The sequence below is a fragment of the Vulpes vulpes genome, chromosome 12, assembly GCF_048418805.1.
Source record: "Vulpes vulpes isolate BD-2025 chromosome 12, VulVul3, whole genome shotgun sequence".
Classification (NCBI taxonomy): Eukaryota; Metazoa; Chordata; class Mammalia; order Carnivora; family Canidae; genus Vulpes; species Vulpes vulpes.
The window spans coordinates 91,700,137-91,726,533 of record NC_132791.1 but is presented as its reverse complement, the minus strand read 5'-3'; the positions used below and the strand labels follow the sequence as shown (position 1 = coordinate 91,726,533).

At 36.0% G+C, this 26,397-nt stretch overlaps 1 protein-coding gene across 1 annotated transcript in view; it reads right to left on the bottom strand.

Moving 5' to 3' along the window:
* Nucleotides 1-26,397, bottom strand: part of LOC112920437 (uncharacterized) — a gene marked incomplete at its 5' end in the record, with an annotated part of 293,948 nt that overhangs the window by 70,643 nt on the left and 196,908 nt on the right. Inside the window, 3 exons of the mRNA XM_072731939.1 lie at nt 16,758-16,921; nt 22,161-22,413; nt 24,426-24,644. Of these exons, the coding sequence (XP_072588040.1) occupies nt 16,758-16,921; nt 22,161-22,413; nt 24,426-24,644 (636 nt within the window). The remainder of the gene's footprint in view (nt 1-16,757; nt 16,922-22,160; nt 22,414-24,425; nt 24,645-26,397) is intronic.

Genomic DNA, 26,397 nt, shown 5'->3' with positions numbered 1-26,397 from the left:
ACTTAAGTTCAGAGAAGAGAAAATATGTATTCTATCCCTCATCAATCAGTGTATTTGCTTTCATATCATATGCTTTGTTTTGTAAAACTTTGAATAAAATTGAAGCTCTAGGGAAATATATTTATCCTATGATGTAGTACACTCTTGGTTCACCATGGATACCTGGAACTAGTTTAAGAAACGTAAAATTGTGGGGCACCTGAGTGGCTCCATCTGTTAAGTGATCAACTCTGGATTTTGGCTCAGGTTATGATTTCTGGGTCATGGGATTGAGACCCACATGAGGGTCCTCACTGAGCATGAAGCCTGCTTAAGATTCCCTGTCTCCATCTGTTGCTCCCCATGTCCCTGCCCTACTCTCACTCTCCCCCTAAAAATACATACATACATACATACATACATAATAATAAATTAAAAATTAACAGCCACTAAGAACCCTAATGCAACACAGTATCAATAAACTACCCATCTGAGAAGTTATTACCAAATGCCCAAGTTGTAAGTTGGAGTACCAAGATAGTTGAGCATTACATGGAGAGCCTTTCCATACAAAATGGGGAATTGTAAGTATTTAATTTCAATGTTCAGGATAATTATATTTTGCTTTATAGAGTAGGTAATTAAAACTAAAATTTGTTGAGTTCCCATTATAATGGTGGCCTTTCACATCTGTTGTGTATCTAGCCTTCCTTTAATCCTGTCTTATGCATATGAATATGCTAAAATTTAAAAAAAATTAGTCTTGCTGCTTATAAGTCACAGAGACAGAATTTAAACTCAGAACTAACACCAAAGTTCATTTCATTCCACCATCTGACTGTTGAGTGAAAATAACCAATACAACACACATCTTCACTTAAGGACCTCTATCATGGTTCTTCCAAAATAGTAAAATAGGTTTTTTTGACCCTACCTGCCAAAAAAGAACTCTGTGTCTTTGTTTTCCTCTGACTATTTTATGCTCATCACAGAGTGGAAATAAAAGCAAAACTGTCAACCAGTGTCACTGATGGCCCAAGACAGGCCATATGGCTTGGTACCATCTTGAAATTCAACTACTACTCTTACTGTGCTTTGAGATTCTAGGTTGGCCATTTGAATGATTTGCTAGTTGTCTTGTTAAACAAAAACTAGTCTTTACCATTCTCTTAAGCTTGTTTAATGTAACATCCATCTTTTTCTTTTAATGGTAGTAAGATTTAATGTAGTTAAATTACTGTCAATTTGCTGCCATAAACATTTTCTATATGAAGATTTTAAGTGCAGGATTACCAACTATGCAATTAACTTTGAATTAATTAGGAATCACAGTCCTGTTTCTGCTAGCTTCTGTTCCTTTTGCCCAGAAAATGTCTGTCTCCTCTGTATATTTCCTTCATTTTGTGTGAAAGAATAATTATGTGAACATCCAAGCCGGGATCTACAGGATGGTACACAAATGTTTGAACGGAGAACAAAATGACACATTGGAATATGGAAAGCTATACAAAGATTAACTGCCTTTTAGTTTTACTTTTACATATTTTTCGCCATGTTGAGTGGCATTTTCCAGTGAAAAGGTTAAAGATGGATTGTAAGTAAGTCAACCTACTAACAGTTACTAGATTTTAGCATATTTTTCAGCCTAATGGAGACTGTTTATTTATTTATTTATTTAATTATTTTTAAAAGATTTATTTTTATTTATTTATGATAGTCACAGAGAGAGAGAGGCAGAGACACAGGCAGAGGGAGAAGCAGGCTCCATGCACCGGGAGCCCGACGTGGGATTCGATCCTGGGTCTCCAGCATCGCGCCCGGGGCGCGATCCTGGGTCTCCAGGATCGCGCCCGGGGCCAAAGGCAGGCGCCAAACCGCTGCGCCACCCAGGGATCCCTATTTATTTTTTTAGAGACTGTTTACACACAAAAAAAGGGACACAAAAAATAGTCTATGGTTATATATGCAAAATTTTAAAAATAAACTGAGTATTGATATTATGTAATTCATTTGATTATGTAATCAATCAAGCCATATAACATTTACCCAAAATATTTCATCCTTTCAGAGAGTTAGGCAGGACATAGTGATCAACGTTGGTGCATATCTATTGAAATTCACTTTTCTGGCTCTCTTTAGAAAGTTAGTCTGATTAAATGTTAAGAACATTTCTATAAAGATATACAATGTCAAAACAGTTTCAGTACATTTCATAATTAAACCTATTTTATTTATAAAATATATTATTTATGTTAAGTTTATATTTATTTGTAAAAAAATTGAAACAATTATTTTGTAAATAAACTGGACATTACTGGGTATTGAAGAGAGAGAGAACAGACTATTTTCTCTATTCAGACAACATTGGAGTCAGTCAATAAAATATTAAGCTTAAATTTTCCATGATTATAATTAGTTATTAAAGTTTGTTATTCTCAAATGGGTCAGAAATATGCACACACTATACACACACAGATGCACATCTATTTCCATGTATTTCCTGCCATTTTGGGTGTGTGTGTGTATAAAGATCAGATTGATTGATATAAAATTGAAAATATTAAATATATTAGATGAGAGAAAAGAAAGAGAAAACCAAACACTTGAATAATTAGTGAAATTAGGAGAAGAATATTCAAGTTCATTGCATTATTTTTGCATTTTTATAGGTTTGAGTTGTGTTATGTATAAAAAGCTAATATTTTATGATAATATATATCATTACATGATGATGGTTACAAATTTGAATTTCTTTTAACAATACAACTATTGAAAGTGTCTGAAAATTCTACATTTTTAAATTATTTCTTCAAAATGTAATTAAGAAAGAAACTGTATTCCACCTGTCTGTAAAGCCGTAGGCATTATTGTTTATAGAAATAGGTCACATATTATGCCACAGGTTCTGATGACGGCCAATGAAACAAAGTAATTTACAAAGTCCTATGCCCTGTGTCCTACATTTGAAGTAATTCATTGCTTGGTGAATGGCATAAGCTATTATGTTTGGTTCACATCTGAATGTGGGTCATTTACAGAAACCTAGGATGTGACATTTCTGTTAAAGCTAAAAAGGACAAGTGTGGACATTTAGCTAATATAGTATTTTAAGGGTCATGAAAAAGATGGAGTCTATAACTTAAACTAGCTCCAAAAGAAAAAAAAGATATATATATCTATATATGTAGATATATAGATATATATAGATATATATAGATATATATGAATTTAAAAAAATCAAAATACGATTGCTTCTTTCAAACTCTAAAAGTTACAAATGAGTTTAGCAGTATGGTTTTACACATATCGTAATCAATGTGCTTATTGATAAAACTACCTACCTACTGGTATAAGTATGTTAGAATGCTTCAGGTAAAGGTCTGAGCAGCTTATGGTTGCCAAAATTCATTCTCATTTTTGTGTCAAAAAAAAAATGAGTATTTGAAATCTGTTCACATATTCTTTAGCTGACTTGTTGAACATTTTAGATGTATGACCCTAAAGTTTTTATATGTATGGGAAAAGCTAGCTTTTGTGAGGTTTCTAAAAAAAAACAAAAGAAAAACAAAACAAAACAAAAACCTTGAATACTCACTATCCTGTGTAACACTAATTGAAATCCAAATAGCTTTGGTTTGAAATTATAGTAAATAGAGGAAAAGATAAATAAAAATAAAAGAGAAAAGAAAGAAAGAAGAAAGAAAGAAAGAAAGAAAGAAAGAAAGAAGAAAAGAAAAGAAAAAAAGAAAGAAAGAAAGGAAAGAAAGAAAGAAAGAAAGAAAGAAAGAAAGAAAGAAAGAAAGAAAAAGAAAGAAAGAAAAGAAAATGGAGAAGGGGAAAATAATTTAGAAAAAGAAATTCAGGAGATCCCTGGGTGGTTCAGAGGTTTGGAGCCTGCCTTTGGCCTAGAGCTGATCCTGGAGTCCCCGGATCAAGTTCCACTTCGGACTCTGATTCGCCCTCTGCCTGTGTCTCTGCTTCTCTCTCTCTCTCTGTCTCTCATGAATAAATAAATAAAATATTAAAAAAAAAAAGAAAGAAAAGAAAAAGAAATTCAGGGCAGCCCTGGTGGCTCAGCGGTTTAGCGCTCTTCAGCTGAGGGTGTGATCCTGGAGACCTGGGATCAAGTCCCACATCCAGCTCCCTGCATGGAGCCTGCTTCTCCCTCTGACTGTGTCTCTGCCTCTCTCTCTCTCTGTGTTTCTCATGAATAAATAAATAAATAAAATCTCAAAAAAAAAAAGAAATTCAGAAAATAAAAAGACACACAAAGTAGGAAATTGTCAGGAACCCCTGTACCCCTATTTCCAGAGATAGCTCTATCATAAGTTTATGAAGTTTATATCCTTCAAAATACGTGTGGTCTCATGTTTGTAAGGGAACAATCATTTTTTTCATATACTGTTCATTAATTCATTATCTCAGTCGACAAATATTCACCCTTGCTTACAAAATGCCAAATACTTGGTAAGTGCAAGCAATAGGGAGGGGGACAGGTGAAAATCCCAGGAAGGGGCTACAAAGGAGCCTACAGGGGGCCCTGCAGCTGGCAGGAAGAGGGCAGAATGACAAGGAAAGCACAGAGTATTTGGGTGGTAGCTCCTGTCAAGAGCTCTTAATGTGAGAACAATGGGAAGCCATTACATGGATTTAAGGCAAGATGTGATAAAATACTTTTTAATTAAAAATCATTCTGGTTACTGTAAGAAAAATAGATTGAAAGAAGCAAAAAGGAATATAAAGAGACTAGTTGTAAGGCTCTCCTTCCTCCTTCCTTTCTTCCCCTCTTTCCTTCCACTTCCTTTCCTTTCTTCCTTCGCTCTTTTCCTCTTTCTTTCTCTTTCTTTCTTTCTTTCTTTCTTTCTTTCTTTCTTTCTTTCTTTCTTTCTTCTTTCTCCTCTTTCTTTCTTTCTTTCTTTCTTCTTTCTTTCTTTCTTTCTTTCTTTCTTTCTTTCTTTCTTTCTCTTTCTTTCTTTCCTTTCTTTTTTCTTTTTCTTTTTCTTTTTCTCTTTTTTTCTTTCTTTCTTTCTTCTTTCTTTCTTTCTTTCTTTCTTTCTCTCTTTCTTTCTTTTCTTTTTTTTTTTTCTTTCTTTTCTTTCTCTTTTTCTTTCTTCCCTTCCTTCCTCTCTTTCTCTCTCTTTCCTCTTTCTTAGAACTGGATGGGTGATCTTCATATTGTACTGAGACAGGAAAAAACCCTAGATGAAGTGATTTGGAGGAGAGCATGAATCTTTTCAGAATGTCAATTTTGAAGCTCTAGTGACATATATATGTAGAATTGTCAGTTAATTGAGAATTCTAAATTAAACTCATATTTACCTTTAAGAACTGAATTTTAAAACTAAATGGATTCGGGGTGACTGGGTGGCTCAGTAGGTTGAGTGTCCAACTCTAGTTTTCAGCTTAGGTCATGATCAGTGCTCAACCGAGTCTACTAGAGATTATCTCCCTCTGCTCCTCCCCCTATTTATGCTCTATATTTAAATAAATAAATAAAATCTTTTTTTTAAATAATTCAACTTAGTGGCCTAAATTAGAAATCTGTTAGAAATATACTATTTTTTAAAGATTTTATTTATTCATTCATGAGAGACACAGAAAGAGATGCAGAGACATAGGAAGAGGGAGAAGTAGGCTCTGTACAGGGAGCCCAATGTAGGACTCAATCCCAGGACCCTGGGATCATGACCTAAGCCAAAGGCAGATGCTCAACCACTGAGTCACCCAGGTGCCCCAAAATATACTATTTAAATCAATTAATTCATTCCCAAGAAGCAGATTAAACTTTTACTCTTTTTTCTAACATTTTTTTTTAGTATAGTTGACACACAATGTTACATTAGTTTTAGGTGTACGATATAGTGGTTTGATTTTTTTATATTTTATTCTACACTCACCACAGGTGTAGCCACCATGTGTCACCATACAACACTATTACAGTATCATTGACTATATTCCCTGTGCTGTGCCCTTTATTCCCATGACTTATACATTCCAAAACTGGAAATCTGTGTTTCCCACTCCCCTTCATCCATTTTGCCCACCTCCCCACCCTCTTCATTCTGACAACCATCAGTGAGTTCTCTGTATTTATGGGTCTGATTCTGCTTTTTTGTCTTTTTGTTTATTCATTTGTTTCGTTGATCCAACAATTCTACTACTGAGTATTTACCCAAAGAAAATGAAAACACTAATTTGAAAAGATATATGTACCCCTGTTTTACTACAGAATGATTTGAAATAGCACAAAATATGAAAGCAACTCATGTCCATCCGTAGATAAGTGGAAAGAAGAAAACAGTGTATATTGTATGTGTGTGTATACACATGCAGCCATAAAGAAGGATAAAACTATCCCATTACCAACAACATGGATGGACCTAGAGGGTATTTTGTTAAGCAAGGTCAGTCTGAGAAAGACAAATACCATATGATTTCATTCATATGTGGAATCTAAAAAAAAAACAAGGTTTTACTCTTTTTTCACTATATACAATTTAAAGATAAGAAAAGAATCATGGGGTAAAACTATTGCCAAAGGTTGTACAATTAGGAAGTGACAGAGCCATGATTCAAGCCAGGCCAAACAATCTTCAATCCAAGTATCAAACCACTACATCATATTCATTCGTTAGGTGAAAATTAACCACAAATATGAATTTTAAGTAATCTCACTGTTTAAAAAAATTGAGAAATATGGGGGTGTCTGGGTGGCTCTTAGTTTCAGCTTGAGTCATGACCTTGCAATGGTGAGATTGGGCCCCAAGTAAGCTCTGTGCTCAGTGCAGAGTCTACTTGTCCCTCTTCCTCTGCTCCTCCCCCGACTTGTGTGCTCTCTCAAATAAATTAATTAATTAATTAACTTAAATTTTAAAAAAAAATAAGAAATATGATGTACAAATAATCTTGCCTTTCTGGAATTAGGAAGACTTCATATGGGTATCAGCTGAGACCCTGGCCTACTGTGTAACCTTAGGTGAATTACTTAAAGTCACTAAGGCTTGATATCTTCATGTCTGAAAAGGAGACGATGTTAACAGATCCTGAATTGTCAGGATTAAATGAAGTAACCACATACTATATTCAAATCAGGACTTAACATGCAGTAAGTGCTCAGGAAATGTCAGAAATTACTATTTAGTGATTGAAAGGAAAATACCAAACAGCCTCTGTGGAACCTCCAGTATATCAATTTATATGGCACATGATGGAAGTTATTTTGAACCCTATCCTCAGATATTCTAGGATGACTGTGAGATCCAATCATATATTAGAGTTAGAGTTCTCTTCTTTCTTGTTCATTCTAATGGTCACAAGGATCAGCTCTTCCAGTTCACAGTGTCTTCTATATTTCCATGAGGGTACTGACTCAGGTTATGTAGGTACATCAGTTTTATAGGAAAATCCAAACTATAAAGAGTAAAGTGAACCAGAAGAACTAAGACAGCATTTTTTCAAATCAAACTCAACTGTGAGGTCTTGGCCACTGGGAGAGCCCGGGGCTGATGAGAGGTCCTGGTCTCATGATCAGTGTTAACGCCAAAAAATAAATAATAAATAAATAAATAAATAAATAAATAAATAAATAAACAAACAAACAAATAAATAAATGGTGCTGCTTCAGCACTTAAGCCAGACTAAAGGCAGAGATACTTCTACCATCTGTGACCTTGCAGAATGACAGCTCCTTCACAAGTGTGATCGAAATCACTAGGAACCCACTGGTAGTTTTGAGCATCTAAGCTTCATATGAACCTCCTCACCAGATGATTAAAAAGAAAAAGCTACTTGGAGAGTGTGATAGAGAATGAAGGCTGGGGCAAGTGGAACTGAGTTTTGGAAATACCGCATCAGAACAGAGAACCGGTGAGAAGGGAGTCACAAAGCATTGTATGTCAACTATGTGTTTAGCACTTCCCTGGTTCCTCTGTTTTTTTTTGTGTTTTTTTTTTTTTTTTGCATCCAATGCCTAAATGTTTTACACATGATTATGACTCTTTTAAACTCCTCCATCCACATGGCACTGTGATTTTGTAAAGTTGGGTGTTGTCAAAAAACTCAAATTCAAAATCCATTCTAATTTCTTGGGTAAGTCAAATTAACACACATGAAAGCTGTGTGTACTGTGTGTATGTCTTTTTCACACTTCTCTATTATATTCCAGTGGAGAGTTCAAAGTGAAAAATACTTGGGAATTAGAGTCATTTTAACAGATGGCTTGTGAGCCATATTTGAAAGAGGTATGTCTACATCATTAAGAAAATATGTTCCTAAAAAAAAAAAAATTAAAAAAAAAAAAAAAAAAAAGAAAATATGTTCCTTGGAGCACCTGGGTGGCTAAGCAGTTGAGCGTCTTCCTTTGGCTCAGGTTGTGATCTTGATCGAGTTCTGCATTGAGCTCGCTGCATGGAGCTTGCTTCTCCCTCTGCCTGTGGCACTGCCTCTCTCTCTCTCTCTCTCTCTCTCTCTCTTTCTCTCTCTCATGAATAAATAAATAAATCTTTAAAAATAAAAGGAAAAGAAAATATATTCCTTGATTTATTTGTGGCTTTAATTCAACAAATACTGTTCGTGTGTCTATTATGTTCTAGACACTTTTCTGGGTACAGAGAAAACAATGGTGAATTCTAGAGTAGAGGACTTTGCCTTCCAGAGTCCAGAGTGTCATGTTACGTAGCATTTTAAATACATGATTTGAGTGTTTGAGGTACTACTTTATACACATGGAATCCTCATTGTTTTATGGAAGCAAAGCAAAATTGTTGCTCTTTTTGAGTATTCATTTTTTTGTTTAATTACTTCAGTGATAAGTATGATAAAAATCTTTCAGAGAATTATACCTATTATACAGGATGCTGATAGAGAGAAGTAGGGAATGACACTGGCTCCTGCACAGATGGAGATAGTTACCTAGAAGTGGGAAAGGTCATTCCTCACCCCCGTGGCCTCAGAGAAGCCCACACCAGTGATTTGGACTGTGTCTGTATGAGAGTATGGACATTGCCTCTTTCTCTGGATACACATACCTTCTTGACATTTGCTTCTCATTGGTAGAAACCCACATGCCCAGTTTCCCACAAATTTGGGATGAAAACAGAAGTTGTGGTAGACTGTTTTACTTTCTTTTGTCTTAGAGGTATCAGAAGAACACTAATTCATCAAAAGCTGATTTATCAAATGACTGATTAATGACTTCAACTTAACTGAGCAGCTTTTATTTTATCTTTGCAAGAGAAGAGCGTATCAAGAAATGTTCAGTTTATCTTTGACCCAGCTTCTTGCAGCTCCAGATGGTGTTAGTTGAGGTAGAAATAGATGTGGCTGTTTGTGGAAGAAAAGATAGCAATGAACTCAACTGCCTACACCAAAAAACTTAGGGCCTGAGGAACAGAGAGAGGATACTGATGGCCTTTGGGCTCATGAATGATCCATGAGTTATCTGGACCCAGAGTAATGAACTATTTTGATTAGTCATTCAGTTTTCTGGAGCTGACCCAGTGTAGGATCCAAATCTTTGAAATAGGGCTATTCCTGTATAAAACACGTCACAATATTCATAGTCCATTAGGGTTATTAAGGCATTGAGTGCCCATACTAGGTGACAGTTTCAAGGGGAATGAAAATTGGTTAGCTATATATGAATTGGATAATTTTTAGAATCTTTTTCTCCACATGGTAAATAATAGTTTGCTTTTAGTGAGGAATATTGTAAAGAAGGGTGATTCAGAAAGTGGAAAATCTTTGCTTATCTTATCTGTATTCCCTCGACAGTGAATATGCTCATAATATTCTCATCAAAACCTACCTTTAAATTTTTTTAATCTAAATTAATTTTCCTAAATAATAAGTGGCCACAGCTAAAACTTATAAGGCTATTTGGAACTATTAAGTCAATGATTAAGAAGACATCAACACCCCCCCAAAACTAATTAACTTGAGTATCAGTCTTTCAGATTTGTGTACAGCTTCCAGGAATATAAAAGCTTAAGCAAATCTAAATTAAATTGTGATTTCTCATTCCCTGAATATTATAAAGAAATACGTAAGCAGCCTGTAGATCTTTTGGGCTACTCAGATAAAGGATTTAGAGTGAAAGGTTCCATATAATATCAACAAAGGCTTTACCCAGAAGGGTTATGAGAAGCATTTCAAGGCCACATGAAACAAACACCTAGAGACATGTAGATGGTCTTCACAGATTTCCTTCATGCCGATGCCTATAGATGGTTATCTATTAATGTTTGTTCAGAATGTAAGTTTTTAAAAATGCTCTAGAAAAGAGGAGTTTCATTTATCCCAATGGAAACATGAGCTGAGAATTAAAATTTCCCAAAGTAAAAAAAAAAAAAAAAATGGCAAAACAGTTAATATCTAAATATAATGTCAATTGAGAGAAAAGACCAGTAAAATAAAATAAAAAGTGTCTTGTTTAGACCTATATACTATCCATATCAAATGAATTCTACATGACTAATGGTAAGGAGTTCAATGAAAAAAATTCACCCTTTATGAGAATAGAAGTAAGTAGTTATAACATTTCTGAAAGAGGAAGGATTTTTAAATTTTAATATCTATTTAAATAGTCTAACAATGATCAAAAGGCTTTGCAGTATATGAATTCTAATATTTGTTTTTCTAAGTAATCTCTACATCCAACGTAGGGCTTGAACTCACAACCCCAAGATCTAGCTGAGCCAGCCAGATGCCTCTATAATACCTATTTTTCTAAAACATCAAAAATAGATTTAAAAGTTAATTGTCAGGGATCCCTGGGTGGCGCAGCGGTTTGGCGCCTGCCTTTGGCCCAGGGCGCGATCCTGGAGACCCGGGATCGAATCCCACATCGGGCTCCAGGTGCATGGAGCCTGCTTCTCCCTCTGCCTGTGTCTCTGCCTCTCTCTCTCTCTGTGTGACTATCATAAATAAATAAAAATTAAAAAAAAAGTTAATTGTCAAATGAAGAAAACATCCATTAAAATATGACAGAAGGGTTAATACTGTAATATATATAAAATTCATATAACTCAATAAGGAAAACATTTGAATACTCATAGAAAGAAAGCCAAAGGGACACTTAAAAGGCAATTCAGAAAGAGGATATATAAATGAGTTATAAGCATACTAAGAATGTTTAGTGACTAGGAACAAAGGAGGGCACATTTAGAAAAGGTTGAAATCCCATTAAAAAAAAAATTAACAATGTGAACACGATTTGGTCAGATCCCCCATGCACTTCTATAGAAGTATAAATCCATACAGCTTTTCAAAAACACAACTTTGCAATATTATCTAATGTCTTAGAAACATCATTCTATCGGAAACAGTATTTCTGGGTCACTAGGATACTCTTCAAAAATAATCTAAAATGTGAACAAGACCCAGAGTCTTAAGATGTTCATCAGAATTATTTATAAGATGCACAAAAATGAGAAACAATCTATTGTCCAGGAACAAAGAAATATTTAAATATTTTATACTGCTTATCTGGTATAAAATAATGTGTGGACATTAAATGTTCATGAAGTAAGTAAAGAATATGAAAATATTTATCATACAATATTTATTTTAAAATCAACATATGGAGTTATTCTTGCAAAATAATTTCAACTTTTAAAAATAAATACACGTGGGGAAAAAGTTGAAATAATTTTATCAAATGATTAACAATGTTTTGTCTCAATGGTGATATAATTGGTGTTTTTAGATTTATTTTTTGTTTCCTTTCTGTAGTTTCAATTTTTTTCCTAAATAACATATTCTTCCTAGAATAAGGAAGAAGCATTAAAAAGATTAATGCGTTTTTTTAAAGCTATAAAATCCAGTTCAGATAATTACACTAAGGTCAGGAACTTCCTCATGCAGGTCAACTCTCCTACTAGAGCCATGGAGAAGGAGAATTTTTCTAGTAGAAACCCTTCAGCAATAAATTACTCAGGCTCTTGGAGGAATAAGATCCAATCAGCCAAACTCAATAGGGTCCAATCTGGAGCTTACACAGCCAGTCTTTATAATGTAGAGCTTTCGGTGCCCAGAGCTAGACAAAATTCTCTGTTAACAGTCTGCACAACAGACTTGATCTCCTTTGTGTTCCTATAATACTAGTCATGTTATCACATGTTTTGACAGGACTGATCCAAAAGCCCAGAAGACTTAACGATTGTTGCTTAAATGTTTGGATTAAGAATGCTAACCTAAATCAGTCAACATGCACAAATCCATATTGGCACCTTTCACGAAGATGAGTTCTTATGATTTTTGTATCTCTTTGCCTACTTTTATGCCAGAGCAAACCCCACTTCATTGACCAGATGCCTCTGTTGATGGCAGCGCTTGCTGGATAGAAGAACAGGGCCACTCAGCTCTCCAACATTTTAGAGAGAGATGCTGTGCAAACATCAGTAAAGCAATCTTTCAGCTGACATAGTAGATGGACTTTATGCATACAAAAAATACAAGTATTTTCCCTGCAGGAGATTGGTGTTACCTCTATTATTACCTAAAGAAATTTTAAGAGCATTTCTTTCTAAAACACTAGCAAAACCTGGGGATTACTGAGCATGTCTGGTTCTGATGGGACAGGATAAGCATGTAAAACAGTGAGGGGCTACGTTGAGAGAGTGCACAAAACTTATTCCTCTTAGACTTTTTCAGACCCATTCTCTATGATGTCCTGACACTTTGTCTGTCTTTCCTTTTCCCAAATCATTTTTCCAACCATTACAGAGCTTCTCACTCCTCCTATCCATACTTTCTCATGGGGTAATCCTTCTGTTGTATTTTAAAGCAAATCACTATTTCATTTAGGCAGAAGAAAAAAAAATCCTAGTTATTCGGTGCATACATTCTACACTTCCTTTTTCGTACTTTACAAGCAATCTTGATAACAAAAATGTGAACCTTGGGCAGAGAAATGCATGGTTGCAAACATTCACCTTATTTTAAGTGAGAAGAGATATATCAATGTAATAAATGGTACATAATGTTATCTGACAATTTTTTAATCCTATTAAAGCCCAAACTACATGATGTACTATTTTATTTCTTTAACTTCCCTAGAAAAGTCTAGTCATTTTAAATAATAGAGTCATGCTTTATGTAGAGCCTCTTGTAAGATCTACACATATGTGTCATCTGTACCATATTACACAAGAAAATGCCTGAACATCTTTGCCTAGGGGCCACAGGACATGTTAGTGGTCAAATGAAAGCTAATGATCAGGGAAGACTTTCTTCCCTTCCCCAGAAAAACAAGTTCAACCTTACTGCAGCTATATTATTGATCTAAGGAAGGAAGAATTGAGGAGTGTGCTCACCTCCCATTTCACAGAAAACTATAAGGTCTATCCTATGTGAATTCCTTCAGTGCTTTGTCACAAACCACCATGCTTTTTGCTTTCCCCTCGTCTCTTTCCTTATCACATCTAGGGACAAGATTCTTTTCCCAAATCCTGGGTTTGTCTCCATTTGTCCTATCCTTCATGTTTTCAGGGATTTCCTCGTTCAATTATCCTCATTTGCTTAGCCATTTGCAATTTTCTTCCTTTTAGAATTTTCATATTTGCATATACATATATTCAAACCACACTCATGTTAAAATCCATTCTTTTTTAAAGATTTTATTTATTTATTTGAGAGAGAGCAATGGGTAGAGGAGCAGAAGGGGAGGGAGAAAGAACCTGAAACAAGACTTTGCATTGAGCATGGTACCCCCCTTGGGGCTCCATCCCAAGACTGGGAGATCATGACATGAACTGAGCTACCCAGGTGGCTCTAAAAACTACTATCTTTAAAAAAATACATTTTTAAACATTTTCCATTTATAGCATCACTTTGTATATTTAAAAAGTCAGTAAGACCTGACTCTATGTCCCTATCCCTTACTCAGCCCACTCCAATTGACCCTCTACCCCATAAAGCAATGAAACTTAAGACTTCCTTCACACAAATTCACCATCTATATGGTTTTGTCTGAGTTCTACACTGATTTATCTAACTTCTTATGATTTTTTCCCCTTGGCAATATCAATGACATCTTAAGGTCAACTAGGAATGAAAATTTAACTGATTACCCATCTCCTCTAAATGTTTACTCTCCATGTCATCTCTGTCTCTGAGAATGCTATCACCATCTACCCATAGATGCCTAACTTCAAAACTTAAGATTATACTAAATGTCATTATTTCCTTCACCTTCAATTCCCAACAAGCCCAAAAGTTCTATATATGTCAACTATTCCTTCAGTATTCCACAACTGTCCATTTCCTATGTTATTATCTTCAGTGAAGGCTCTTGACAGTGTCTAGACTATTGAAATGGCTTTCTAACTAGATTTCCATGCTTTCAACCTGACCACTTTCCCTTCTTTTTTTTTTAAGATTTTTATTTATTTATTCATGAGAGAGAGAGAGAGAGAGGGTGAGAGAGAGAGAGAGGCAGAGACACAGGCAGAGAGAGAAGCAGGCTCCATGCAGGGAACCTAACATGGGACTCGATCCTGGGTTCCCAGGATCATACCATGGGCTGAAGGCAGCGCTAAACCATTAAGCCATCCGGGCTGCCACTTTCCCTTCTATTAGTAGAGTGATCTTCCTAAAATTAAAATTATTAAAAATCTTTTAAACTTTTCACTTTACCATTAGAACAAATTCAGCTCCATAACATAAAACTCAAGACTTTTATCATCTAGTCTTTGAATCTCAGTCAACTTCCTTTGCCCCATGTCTTATACTCCCACCATATTAAAGTACTTTTGAGTGACTAAATATATTGAACTTTCTCATGTTCATACAGTTTCATACATTTTTCTTGTGCTGAAGAATATGTTTCCTTATGTTTTTCTTCCAGCCAAATTATATTAAATCTTGGAAAATTAGTCAAGGGTTATATTTCAACTGATGTGTTTGGCTACTGCCCTAATCCTTCTCCAGACCTGGGCTGATTCCTTTACTTTTTGCTCTCAGAGACTCTTGTGTTGACCCCTTCCTAGCACTTTTCTTTTAATTATGGTAATAAAACAACATGAAATCTATTATCTAAATAATTCTTTAAATGTATAATACAGTATTGTTAATTATAGGCACAATGTGTTTCATAGCAGATCTCAGAACTCAATAATCTTGTGTAACTGAAACTTTATGTGTGTTGAAAACACACTCTAGATTCTGACAACCACCATTCCACTCTATGCTTCTATGACTTTGACTATTGAAGACGCTTCATATTAATGGAATCATACAGGTTTGGCCCTTCTGTGACTGGCTGATTTCATTTAGTATAATATTCTCAAGGTTCATCCATGTTTGTCACATATTACAAGATGTCCTTTTTCAAAGCTGAATAATATTTCATTGTATGTGTACCACATTTTCTTTACCCATTCATCTGTTGATGAATATTTAGGTTGTTTATATATCTTGGCTATTGTGAATAATGTTGCAATGAACATAGGGGTGCTAATATCTCTTTAAGATCCTGATTTTAATTCTTTTGAGTAAACCTCTAGAAGCAGAGTTGCTGGATATATTACAAAGCTACAGTAATTAAAACAGTATGTCACTGGCATAAATATAGACAAATAGGCAATTAAAACAGACTAGAGAACCCAGAAATAACTCCATGCATGTAGTCAACTGATCTTCAAGAATATAAAATGGAAAAGGTATGATCTTTTCAACATATGGTGCTGAAAAAACTGGGTATCCATATGCAAAGGAAAGAAATTGGATCCTTACCTTATACCACACACAAAAATCAACTCAAAGTGGATTAAAGATTTAAATATAAGACTTGAAACTGTAAAAATTCTATAAAAAAATCATAAGGAGAAAGTTTCATAACATTAGTTTTGCCAATGATTTCATAGATATGAAAATGGCTTTTAAACATGCAGGCAAGAAAAGCAAAAATGGACTAGTGGGACTATTTCAAACTCAAAAGCTTCTGTAAAGCAAAGGAAACCACCAACAGAGTGAAAAGTCTCCCTAGCACTTTTTATACTCGAATTTGTTGCTTTTCTGTTTCTTCATATACATACGTTGCTTGCTTAATGAGTGACCTGGAAAGCCAAACCCTAAGATATTCAGAATCAAAGCTGAAGGATGATACTTCTCTTGGTGATTTTGGCAGGGGGGTGGGTGGAAAGAATGGGAAGAAATTGGGTTGGAAGGAAGAGAAAAAAATAATTTTACATAAGCTTCTCAGGAAATTTACCAGGTTATTATTGGATATCCTTGTTTCTGGTTGGCCCCTAGTTTGAAGAGACAAGTATAATGGTTTACAGAAAAAAGGAGATCTCTCTATTATGGAGAGAAAACATTTCCCTGAAAGTTGATTAGCTTCTCAGCTGGACTTTGTGATAGCTGTTACAAACAAACAAGGACATTTCCTTTTTCTTTTTTTTTCTTTTCTTAAGACTCTATTTATTTGAGAGAAAGCATACATGAGAGAGAGGGGGGGAGAGAGAGAAAGAGAGAGAGGGAGAGAGAGAGAGCACGAGTAGGGTGGGGGATGAGGAGGGCAGAAGGAGAGGGAGAAGTAGACTCCTCACTGAGTAGGGTACCCAACACAGGACTGGATCCCAGGACCCCAGTGTTATGACCTGAGCCAAAGGCAGATGCTTAACCAACTGAGCCACCCAGGTGCCCTAACCAAGGACATTTCTATCTTAGACATGTAGATGTGAATCTAACTTCTTTTCTCTAATCATACAGTCACAGCTCAAATGCACAACAAGGTTGGAGACTGAACACCCTGAACCCAAAGCACTGAAGCACCTTACCTGAGACAATACAAATATAAAATCAAAGAAGAAATGATGAACAGCAACACGTAAATTAACACGGTGAGCATTATACCGAGAACTCCCGATTCCATGGTTCTTACAAACACCCAGTAGAGCTTTGCTGCATCAGCTATGGGAGTGTCCCCATTATGCATAAGCCTCTGAGAAAAGAAAAGAAAATTTAAGAAATAAGGATGGAAACACTGATCATCAAGTTAGATTAATTTAAATACATGAAAACAATTTGATACCATAATTTGTTTTTAAATTAAATTCTCAAGATACTAAAGATCACCAGATCTTCAGCTATGCAAAAGAAAAGAAAAAGACTGGGTTTGCATGGCTGGTTTAGAAGTTGTTTTTTTTTTTTTTCTTTTTTTTTCTCTTTTTTCCCTATAAGCTTTTAAATGTGTACACTCTACATGCAATTCATAAAGGAAAAACCATGTATTATTTATGTACTATTAACTTCTGAACTTAATGATCACAAGATATGAAGAAATTAAATATGATGGTGGAAATACCCCTTTCTCATTGAAGCAGATTTGAAAGGAATTTAATTTGTGCTATGCATAAAATAGATGGCTTATTTTAGAAACTTATAAAAAAGTTATCAGGCTATTTAATGTGAGCTTGAAAACCAAAATTTACATTAGGTCAATTTAACCATAAGTTCTTATTTTAGACAATGAAAACATATTCTGTATGAATTAGAAATAAATACAAGGCAATGAGGTCTTTAAAAAAAATATTAAATGCTACAGACCTAGAACATTGTCATTTGACATCTTCGACCCTTTAATTTTACAAAACATATGTGTTCTGTAATTATGACTTTCTGGTATCAGGTGGAAGTAGTATGTAATGTAAATGTAAATAAAGCATATTTTCTTCAGTGTAAGAAAGGAGGAAGAATTTATTAACTTTTTAAACTGACAATTATATAAGTAAGTATAGCTTAAAAGAGCATGGTCAAAACTAATCCATACTACAAATGTATAGATAAAAACAGAAGCTCAGAAACACACACACACACACACACAAAAAAAAAAAAAAAAAACAGAAGCTCAGAGAGGTTAATCTATGTCTTCCCTTTCCCAAAATATCCTTTAACATTTGAACAATGACTAGAAGTCAGATATTCTGACTCCCAACCGATATTTCTTTTATTACTACACTAAAACTTTGATTTTTATATTCTCTACTTATTAATTGGTCTACCTTGCAGAATGTGAATCTGTCACTTGGGCTTTAGGTGAAGATTGGTTAAGTGTTGTCATACATTTCTCCTATTCTAGATCTTCCCCTACTACTATTTCTTAAAGGTAAAGAAAGAGACATAGGATTCACTGATGACATACACAGATAATAATATATATTTGATGCCAATAACATAATCTAATCAATAGATGCTAATCATCCATTTGGTCCACACATGCTGTTGTGAATACTCACCATGTGTCATTAAGCTCTGAAGGTAGAAGAGTGACTAAAATTAGTAAAAGCCCCATGTTCTTGGAGTTTACACTTAAGTTGGGGTAGGGGCGCTGGGGGATAAGCAAGTAAGATTAAGCAATAAATATGGTATGTTAGAAGATGGCATTTTGGTTTTTTTTTTAAGATTTTATTTATTCATGATAGACAGAGAGAGAAAGAGAGGCAGAGACACAGGCAGAGAGAGAAGCAGGCTCCATGCAGAGAGCCCGACATGGGACTCGATCCCGGGACTCCAAGATCACGCCTGGGCCAAAGGCAGGAGCTAAACTATTGAGCCACCCAGGGATCCCAGAAGATGGCATTTTGAAGAAAAACATGAAACAGAAAAAAGTATAGGAGGGATGGAGGTGTATTATTAAATATTGAAATAAGAAAAGATGTCATTTGAACAAAGACTTGGAGGATATAAGGGAATGAGTGATATGCCAGATGGCATTCATCACACAGTGCCCATACTTCATCTTTGTGTATGTGATTCTGCAACTAGACTGTAAGTTCCTGCGTGGATCAGGGCAAGGGCTGTTACATCCTGTATTGTACATAGAGCATAAGTATCATTACTTCATTATAATCCTCATCCTTGTTCCTTTCAGTTTATATGTATGGTGCCTTGGATTTTTCAAGGTGTATTTCCAATTGGTTGTCCCAACAATACTGTGAAGTGAGTAAGGTAGATGGTACTATTTGTAGGTATTATTACTTTTTTTGATACATATGAAGCAGTTGAAGACTGACTTATCTAATGTCATTATAGCTGACAAATGGCAGAGCTGTGACCGGAACGCACTTTCCCCAACTCCAAGTCTATCCTTCTTTCTATTAATCCATGATCACTTCCAGTGGATTTTCAAGAATCATTTGCTGAATGAAGACACTTGCAGTGTACCTTTGTTTGATCTTTGTTCTTATGTATTATTCTTATCCACCTATATTGAAGAAACAGTGTCATATTTACTGTTTCTGTTAAAATCCTGTGCAGAATATAGAGCCAATAAATACATGCTGATCAATTAAAACATTCAACAGCAAATCCTTCCTCTACTTTTTATCTAGATTGGGGCTCAGGCAGAGAAAGAATTTATGAACTCAGGGTAATTGTTGTATCATCAATGGGGATCCGGGAATGCTTTGCCAACCTCTGAGCCAGCAAACTGAGAGACTAACAAAATGTTATTAGCAGCAACAGCCACTCAATGCCTCAGCCTCAAACCATTCCATCTGCCACATCTCTTTTTAGATTGCCATTTAAAAAAAAATGAATCCAGAACATAATATATTGGTAAAGTAAGGTAGCCTCTCTCTTGGTTGGCTGACCAGGATCAAATACAAGTGATCCCTGGCTTTATCTGCTGAAAGGAAGTGCTGAAAGAACTGGAAGGATGAACCCAGGCAAGTTGAATCTCATGAGTGACATTCAATCTATGATAACTATGATCCCATGTGGAGCAGCAGTTCTCTAAATTTAATGAGCATGCGAATCATCTGGAAGGCTTGTTAAAACACAATAGGCCCTTCTCAGAGGCTGGGCCCCTTCCCAGACTTTTTGACTTCACAGATTTGGGGCTGGGTCTGACATCTTACATTTCAATTTGCATTGCAATTAAATTCCCTGGTGAAATTGATGCTATTTGTCCAGTGGCCTCACTTTGAGAACCACTGCTTTAGAGCAGGACTTTCCAAACTTGGTGTGCTGATAAGTCACTGGAGAGCATGTTAGAATGTGACTTTTGATTTAATTAATGGGCGTGTCCATGTGTGGGCCCCAGTGCTGCCACTCTGTGGATTGCATGCAGCTTTAAAGTTTTTTAAAGACAGCAAAATTAGATGTCATCTGCAATGAAGCCTGATGGATTCTAACCGGAGAGTCAATAATTGTGCAGATTGGGAACGAGCCTTCAGCTTTTCTCTCCAAGTGGAGAAAGATATGGGTGCTATAATCATCTATTAGAATCCAAGTCAGCTTCCATCAGGTTACAGACCTCTGAACCGGTGCTGAGATGGCCCTGCTGGAGGCTGCTTTCCTGTAGATTACATCAGAGGCCCCAGAGTAAATTTAGACCGCTCATTTTGTCAGCCGCCTTGATACAGTGGACCACTCAGCTATTAATCTCTCTAGAGGACCTGATTGGAATAAGGAGAGCCATTCCAGGAGGGCTGCACACATTCTGTATGATGAGATCTCAGAAGATGATAGACACAGCTGCTCATCCTCCCCACACAGCTTCACGTGTGGTATTGCCATAGGATCAGAGTGGCACCCCATCTGCTCAATATGCACATCAGGCCTCTGGCAGAAATTGTGAGATGCCACGGAAAAGGATCCTTTCGGAATGCCAACAGCATTCCTCTCTACACCTCCTGTTCAACCATCCTTGATGACATGCCTCGCCCCCAACCGTAAGTCTGAGGGAAGTCAGAATGTGGACAAAGTCCAGTTGGCTCCAGCTCAATCCACTCAGAATCCGAATAAGGTTGATGATCAAGGGGGAAAAAACTAAGAGATGGGGTTGAAAATGCAACCACTTCCGACCTGTCACCAAGGTGTTCAATGGTATTGAGACTCCAGAGGGTGGTTGCTGACTTGGAAACAAGTCAGCCTTCCAAACGTTCCTTGGTGCCTGGCTGTTCCTTTAATCTTCAGCAGTGAGACTAAAAAAATAGAAACGTTGGTAGGCTCAATGTGCACTGCTTTTAATTCATTTTAATAATGTTAAATGATCTATATGATTGCAGGGTCAACTAGCACACTTGTTTACAGGTTCTGAGCATCTCTAGCAGAGCACGTGCCACTTAGAAATAAGGTATCAGAACCCTCACACGGAGCCTACCAAGCCATTAATAGACTCAGTGCATCCAGGTCCCCAGTCTTGTTGAGAACACCCCAGGAACCTTGAGCAAGTGAAAGTCCAGCCTAGCAAACAAAGGAAATGGAGAGTAAAGCACCCAGCACCTTGTCACAGTGCTGCCTGGCCCATACACCAACAACTTTGGCATCACCTAGGAATCTGTTAAAATGCAGAATCGCAGACCCCTCCAGCTGATGACTCAGAATTTACATTTTCATAGGATTTCATTCTGAAAGCACATTTCAAACACTGTTAATGAGTAGAGTCCATCAAAATGCCCACCTCTGTAATCCGTTTGGCCCAATGAGTACAGTCTAAACACGCATAACCCAATTGTAAACTTTTTTTTTCTTCTTGAAAGGAGAAATACATCAGGTATGGAATATTATTTGGTAACTTAAGATAATTTTATAACTGACTATTTGATCATATTGATTTATTTATAGTATCCATCTGCTCTCTTACTTGGGGCCATATTTCATAGCCAGATCTAGAGTACATAATTTAGTTGAAATTCAGATTTCCTTTCATTTCGTGAGCATTATGAAAGTCAAAATAGGTGCCTACATTTTTAAATTTCAGTTATTACTTATAATTGTTTACAAACCTCTACTTCTTCTTGAGTATATTTATTACAGAAGACTATTAGATCACAAAGCAAATAAGTAACATAATCAATTGAAGGAACTACAGTATGATCACTTTTTTAATAAAGTGTGGCTATGAAAATCCTTATACTAAAAACAAAGTCACCAATAAAATGTTATCAAATAAAACTTCACTGTAATAATTTTGAAAATTCACCAATTAGTTTGGATTTGATCTCCAACATTATTTCCTTCTTATTTTGGAAGTGTTCATTTAAGAGAGTTCAAAGCACTTCAACTGATTATAAGAGACATCCATCATTTTTTTATGATGAAGAACCTAATAACTTCTATTTAAGATAAATATTGAATTGTTTATGATTACTGAAACTTCCCATGTCAACTGATTCGTGCACTAAAGCTAAATTCTATGTCAAGAACTCATATCCCGATTATTGTACTTGACTTACCCCCAGGACAGTATCCACTATAAACACTGCCAACGGGTCCAGAATTGTCCATAGGCCCATGGTGATGATTAACTTTGACAAGACGTCAGGGCAGGAGGCAAACAGTAGCTGACAACCCCATCTGATCAGAACCAAAGGAAGTATCACTGCATTCAGACCTAAAGGTCCCACCACAACCACAAGCAACTCTTCTGCAATTTGAAGGGAGGAGGTTGGGTAGCAAAGCTCAACGGTGAAAGGGGAAAAGTGGAATCTGTGGGAAAACAAAATAAACATATGTGTAAACAAGAGAAACTATACAAAATGCCAGGGATACAAAGCAATTTTTAAATGATATGCTTTCTTTTTTTAATATAGGAAACTTGACACTTAATACTGCCCCCAAATTGCATGTCAGAAGGCTTCATCTTTTCCCAAACCCGTAGGGACCACCGTAAGAGCTCACATTCTAGTAAAAGGCAGATTCCATCTTGTCCATTGTTCTTGTGTCATAGATAAGCATAGAAAGAATAACAATTCTATCCACTGGGCGAAGTACTCTAGAAGAGCTGCCCTGCAGATAACACATACTCACAGGCAGGCTATTTGGACTACAAAATATACCTGTGGACTTAGGGACGGGTCAGCCTCTATCAGAAACCAGAAATGTAAGTAAGCCAGTCTAATCATTCTGATTTTTAACATACCTGATTAATTTTGCTGTGATTCCTCTAAATAGACCCTGAAATACAAAACAACACTGCTCTGTGACCAATAAAAATATCCTATCTCTTAGCTGTTCCAAAAGGAACAACTTGACACCACCTAAAAACCGATGGGTTGAATCCAAGGTGAGCCCAGTCATTCAAGCAGCCTTGACCCAGGCGTTGGCACCCTTTTTCTATAGCAAAGTGAGATTTCATTGTGCTCTAAGTTCCCCTGACCCCATTTCAGCCATTGTCATTCTGCTCATGCACCCTCTTTGCCAATTCTCCACTAAAAAGAGTTCTTCATTTTATCCACTCCCTGACCTTTGCTTTGAAGGAAGTTTTATGCATTGTTCTTATGCTATTGTGAATGTCAAATGAAGTAGCATGTGTACAGTTCTTAGCAGAGGACCTAACACAGAGTAAGAGCAGAAGAAATGCTCGGTGTCACTGTAGTTACTGTCATGTCTCATGACAACAGTCTGACACGGAGCTACTGTACGATTCAAGCCTGTAGATCCAGACAATAGCCAACCAAATATCCTGACATCTCTAAGATGTTCTGATGCTTGAGAAATCAGTCGCCAAGGTATTTTTCTTTCAGTATTATTTTATTAACAGCCAATAAAGATAGAGCTTTCTTTCTTCCTTATGTTTTTTATTGAAGGAGTAAAAACGCAGTTAGCAAAAAGCAACTAGCTCAAGCATATGACATAGGTCCTTTCTGCTTTGGACCCTTACACAAAGGAAAGAAAAAAGAGAGTTAAAAAAAGAGAGAGAGAGAGAAGGGAAGAAAAATAGTATCTGTATAAAAGATTCGAAGATACAGTAACTTAGGGATGTGTAAATGTGCATATTCTAAAGCATTTGTATGTTTAGGATTTAATTTCAAAACAGTCAAAAACTCTGTGTGTATATATAATACACGTATATTTTTTCTCAGTGTCTTAAAGTTATTTGCAATCTTCTTAATTGAAAGTAGATACACATCTTTATTTTTATCTGAAACATCTACATTTGAGAAAATGAATTCTTCTTGTATTGATTTCTATCTGTCTATCTATAGTGTCTATGGAGTCATGTTTATGGAGAGATAACCTGTAAAGCGTCATCTTTTTCCAGAGTATAATGGCCCCAAAAGCTGCCTGGGTTTGAGTTTGGTAATTGTTCGAATTCAATCATTTTGCAGAAGAAGCAATCTTTGCCTCTCTGAGTATAGGTATAAATCATACTTACATTACTTCTAAAATACCTTCAGCCTGAGTCACTCTGATAAAATCAAAACAGAATAAAATGTAGTTGCTAAATTCCTTTTTGGATTCTGCTCAGATATTAGAACATACTTGAATCTGCTAAATTTTAAATAAATATTGATGCACCAGTTATGCATTTGTATATACAGGCCCACAAGATGAGAACATAACTGTAATCGACGTTCCTGCTCTTAGACATTTTTGTCTTTTCAAATCATACCTGCATTTTAAGTCTTCCAGTAAATGGACAGAGAGGAATTTTGTACTTTCATTTGGCCTATCAAGATGAAAATGCATCCCTTTGACTTCCAGGAGAAAACACTCACTTTGTAACAGGAGTTGAAATGGCCTGAAGGAGAAGCCACTGGCCAAGGTAATGCAGGTAGAGCCTCAGGAACCAGAGGGAAGCCATCAGCAGGATGATGTACCAGAAGCCCTGGCTTCGCCACTGAGCTAACTGAAGTTCTGAAAACACTGACACCCTCACAAAATGGAGATGCTTGAAGAATCCTCCAGATCCAGTACCACCAGCCACTGAAGAAGAGCTATAAACAAAGAAATAATGAATTCAGAGCTCAAGGTACAGCCAGCAATAAAAATATTTTGAAGCCATAATAAAGACGTGAAAATAAAATTGAATGAAATTATTTCTTAAATACTTGGACTCAGATGATGTATGTTTCTTTCTTGCTGTAATCGCAGACTAAAAGGGAGCATGGAAAGAAGCACGCAAATGGAAACGGAAAACAAAATCACAATGAAGTATCTCCTCACATCTACTAGGATAACTACCATCAGGAAAAGGAAAAAAGGAAAAGAAAAGAAAGTCACGAAAGAACAAGTGTTGATGAGGAGACAGAAAAATAGGAATGTAAACTGGTGCAATTGCTATGGTACACAGTACGTCAGGTTCTCAAAAAAATAGAACTATCATGGGGCGCCTGGGTGGCTTGGTTGGTTGAGCATCTGACTCTTGATTTTGGCTCAGGTCATGATCTCAGGGTCGTGGGCGGGAGCATCAAGTCAGGCTCTACGCTGGGATTCTCTCTCTTCTTCTCTCCCTGACCCTTCCCTTCTCCTGCCCTATTCATGCCTTCTCTCTCTTAAAAATAAATAAATTAATTAAAAATAACATAACACAAACTAAAATAAAATAAAATAATGAATTACCGTATGATCCAGCAATACTCCTGTTGTATATATGCAAAAGAGTTCAAAGCTAAATCTCAAATGGGCATTTGTACACCTATGTTTATAGCAACATTATTCACAATAGCCAAAAGGTAGAAGCAACCTAAATGTTCCACAAATGAATTATTATTCAGCCTTTAAAAAGGAAGGAACTTCTGACATGGTACAATGTGACTGAATCTAGAGGACATTATGCTAAATGAATTAAGCCAGTCATATAAAGACAAATCCTGTATGCTGCACTTATACGTGGTAGTCAAATTCACAAAGATAGAAAGTAAAATAAGGCTTACAAGAGCAGGGGCAGGGGGAGCTGGTTCAGGGGGAGAGGTTTAATGGTACAAGGTTGCAGTTTTGCAAAATGAAAAAGTTGTGGAGATTGGTTGCACAATGATGTGAATGTACTTAGTATTGCTGAACCATATGTTTAAAAATGGTTAGGATGATAAATTTTATGCTATGTGTATTTTACAATAATCAGAAATTTTAAGAGAAATACGGAAGTGAATTATTATAAACAAAAAACTTATTTTTAAAAATCTTTAAAATCCATAATATATTCCTGCTTATCTCACCCACCCATAGTGATCTCTATTAAAATTATATTTTGTTATTTGCATATAGCTTGTTCAAAGTTCACTGTTTTATTTAAAAACTTGAAATGAGCTAATGTACGATCAAAAATATGTGAACGAGAATTTGAAACTTAAAGGTTCTTTTATTTCTTAACAATACTGATATTTTGGGTTGAAACTAAACATAAAATAAGCAAATGCAAAATGTTCTAACTTAGGTCAGGTTTTCTCTCTCTGTTTGCTGTTGGGATCAAGAGATGTTTTCAAAGTTTCTAAAATTGGAGTTTTTGTAGGAAAGAAGATGAAGTATCTGAAAATAATTTAGAGGCAGAACTCATTCCCCACCCAGTCTCGAGCATATATAGAGTATATTAGCTTAATGACTACAGCTCTGGACTCTTATCTACACAGAATTCCTTTCAATGCCTTAGTTTGCTCACATGGAAAGGGGAGATGATAACAGTACCCATACTCCACGGGCAGTATGACGACTAAATTAAGAGACGTGAAACACTCTGAACAGTGCTAATCC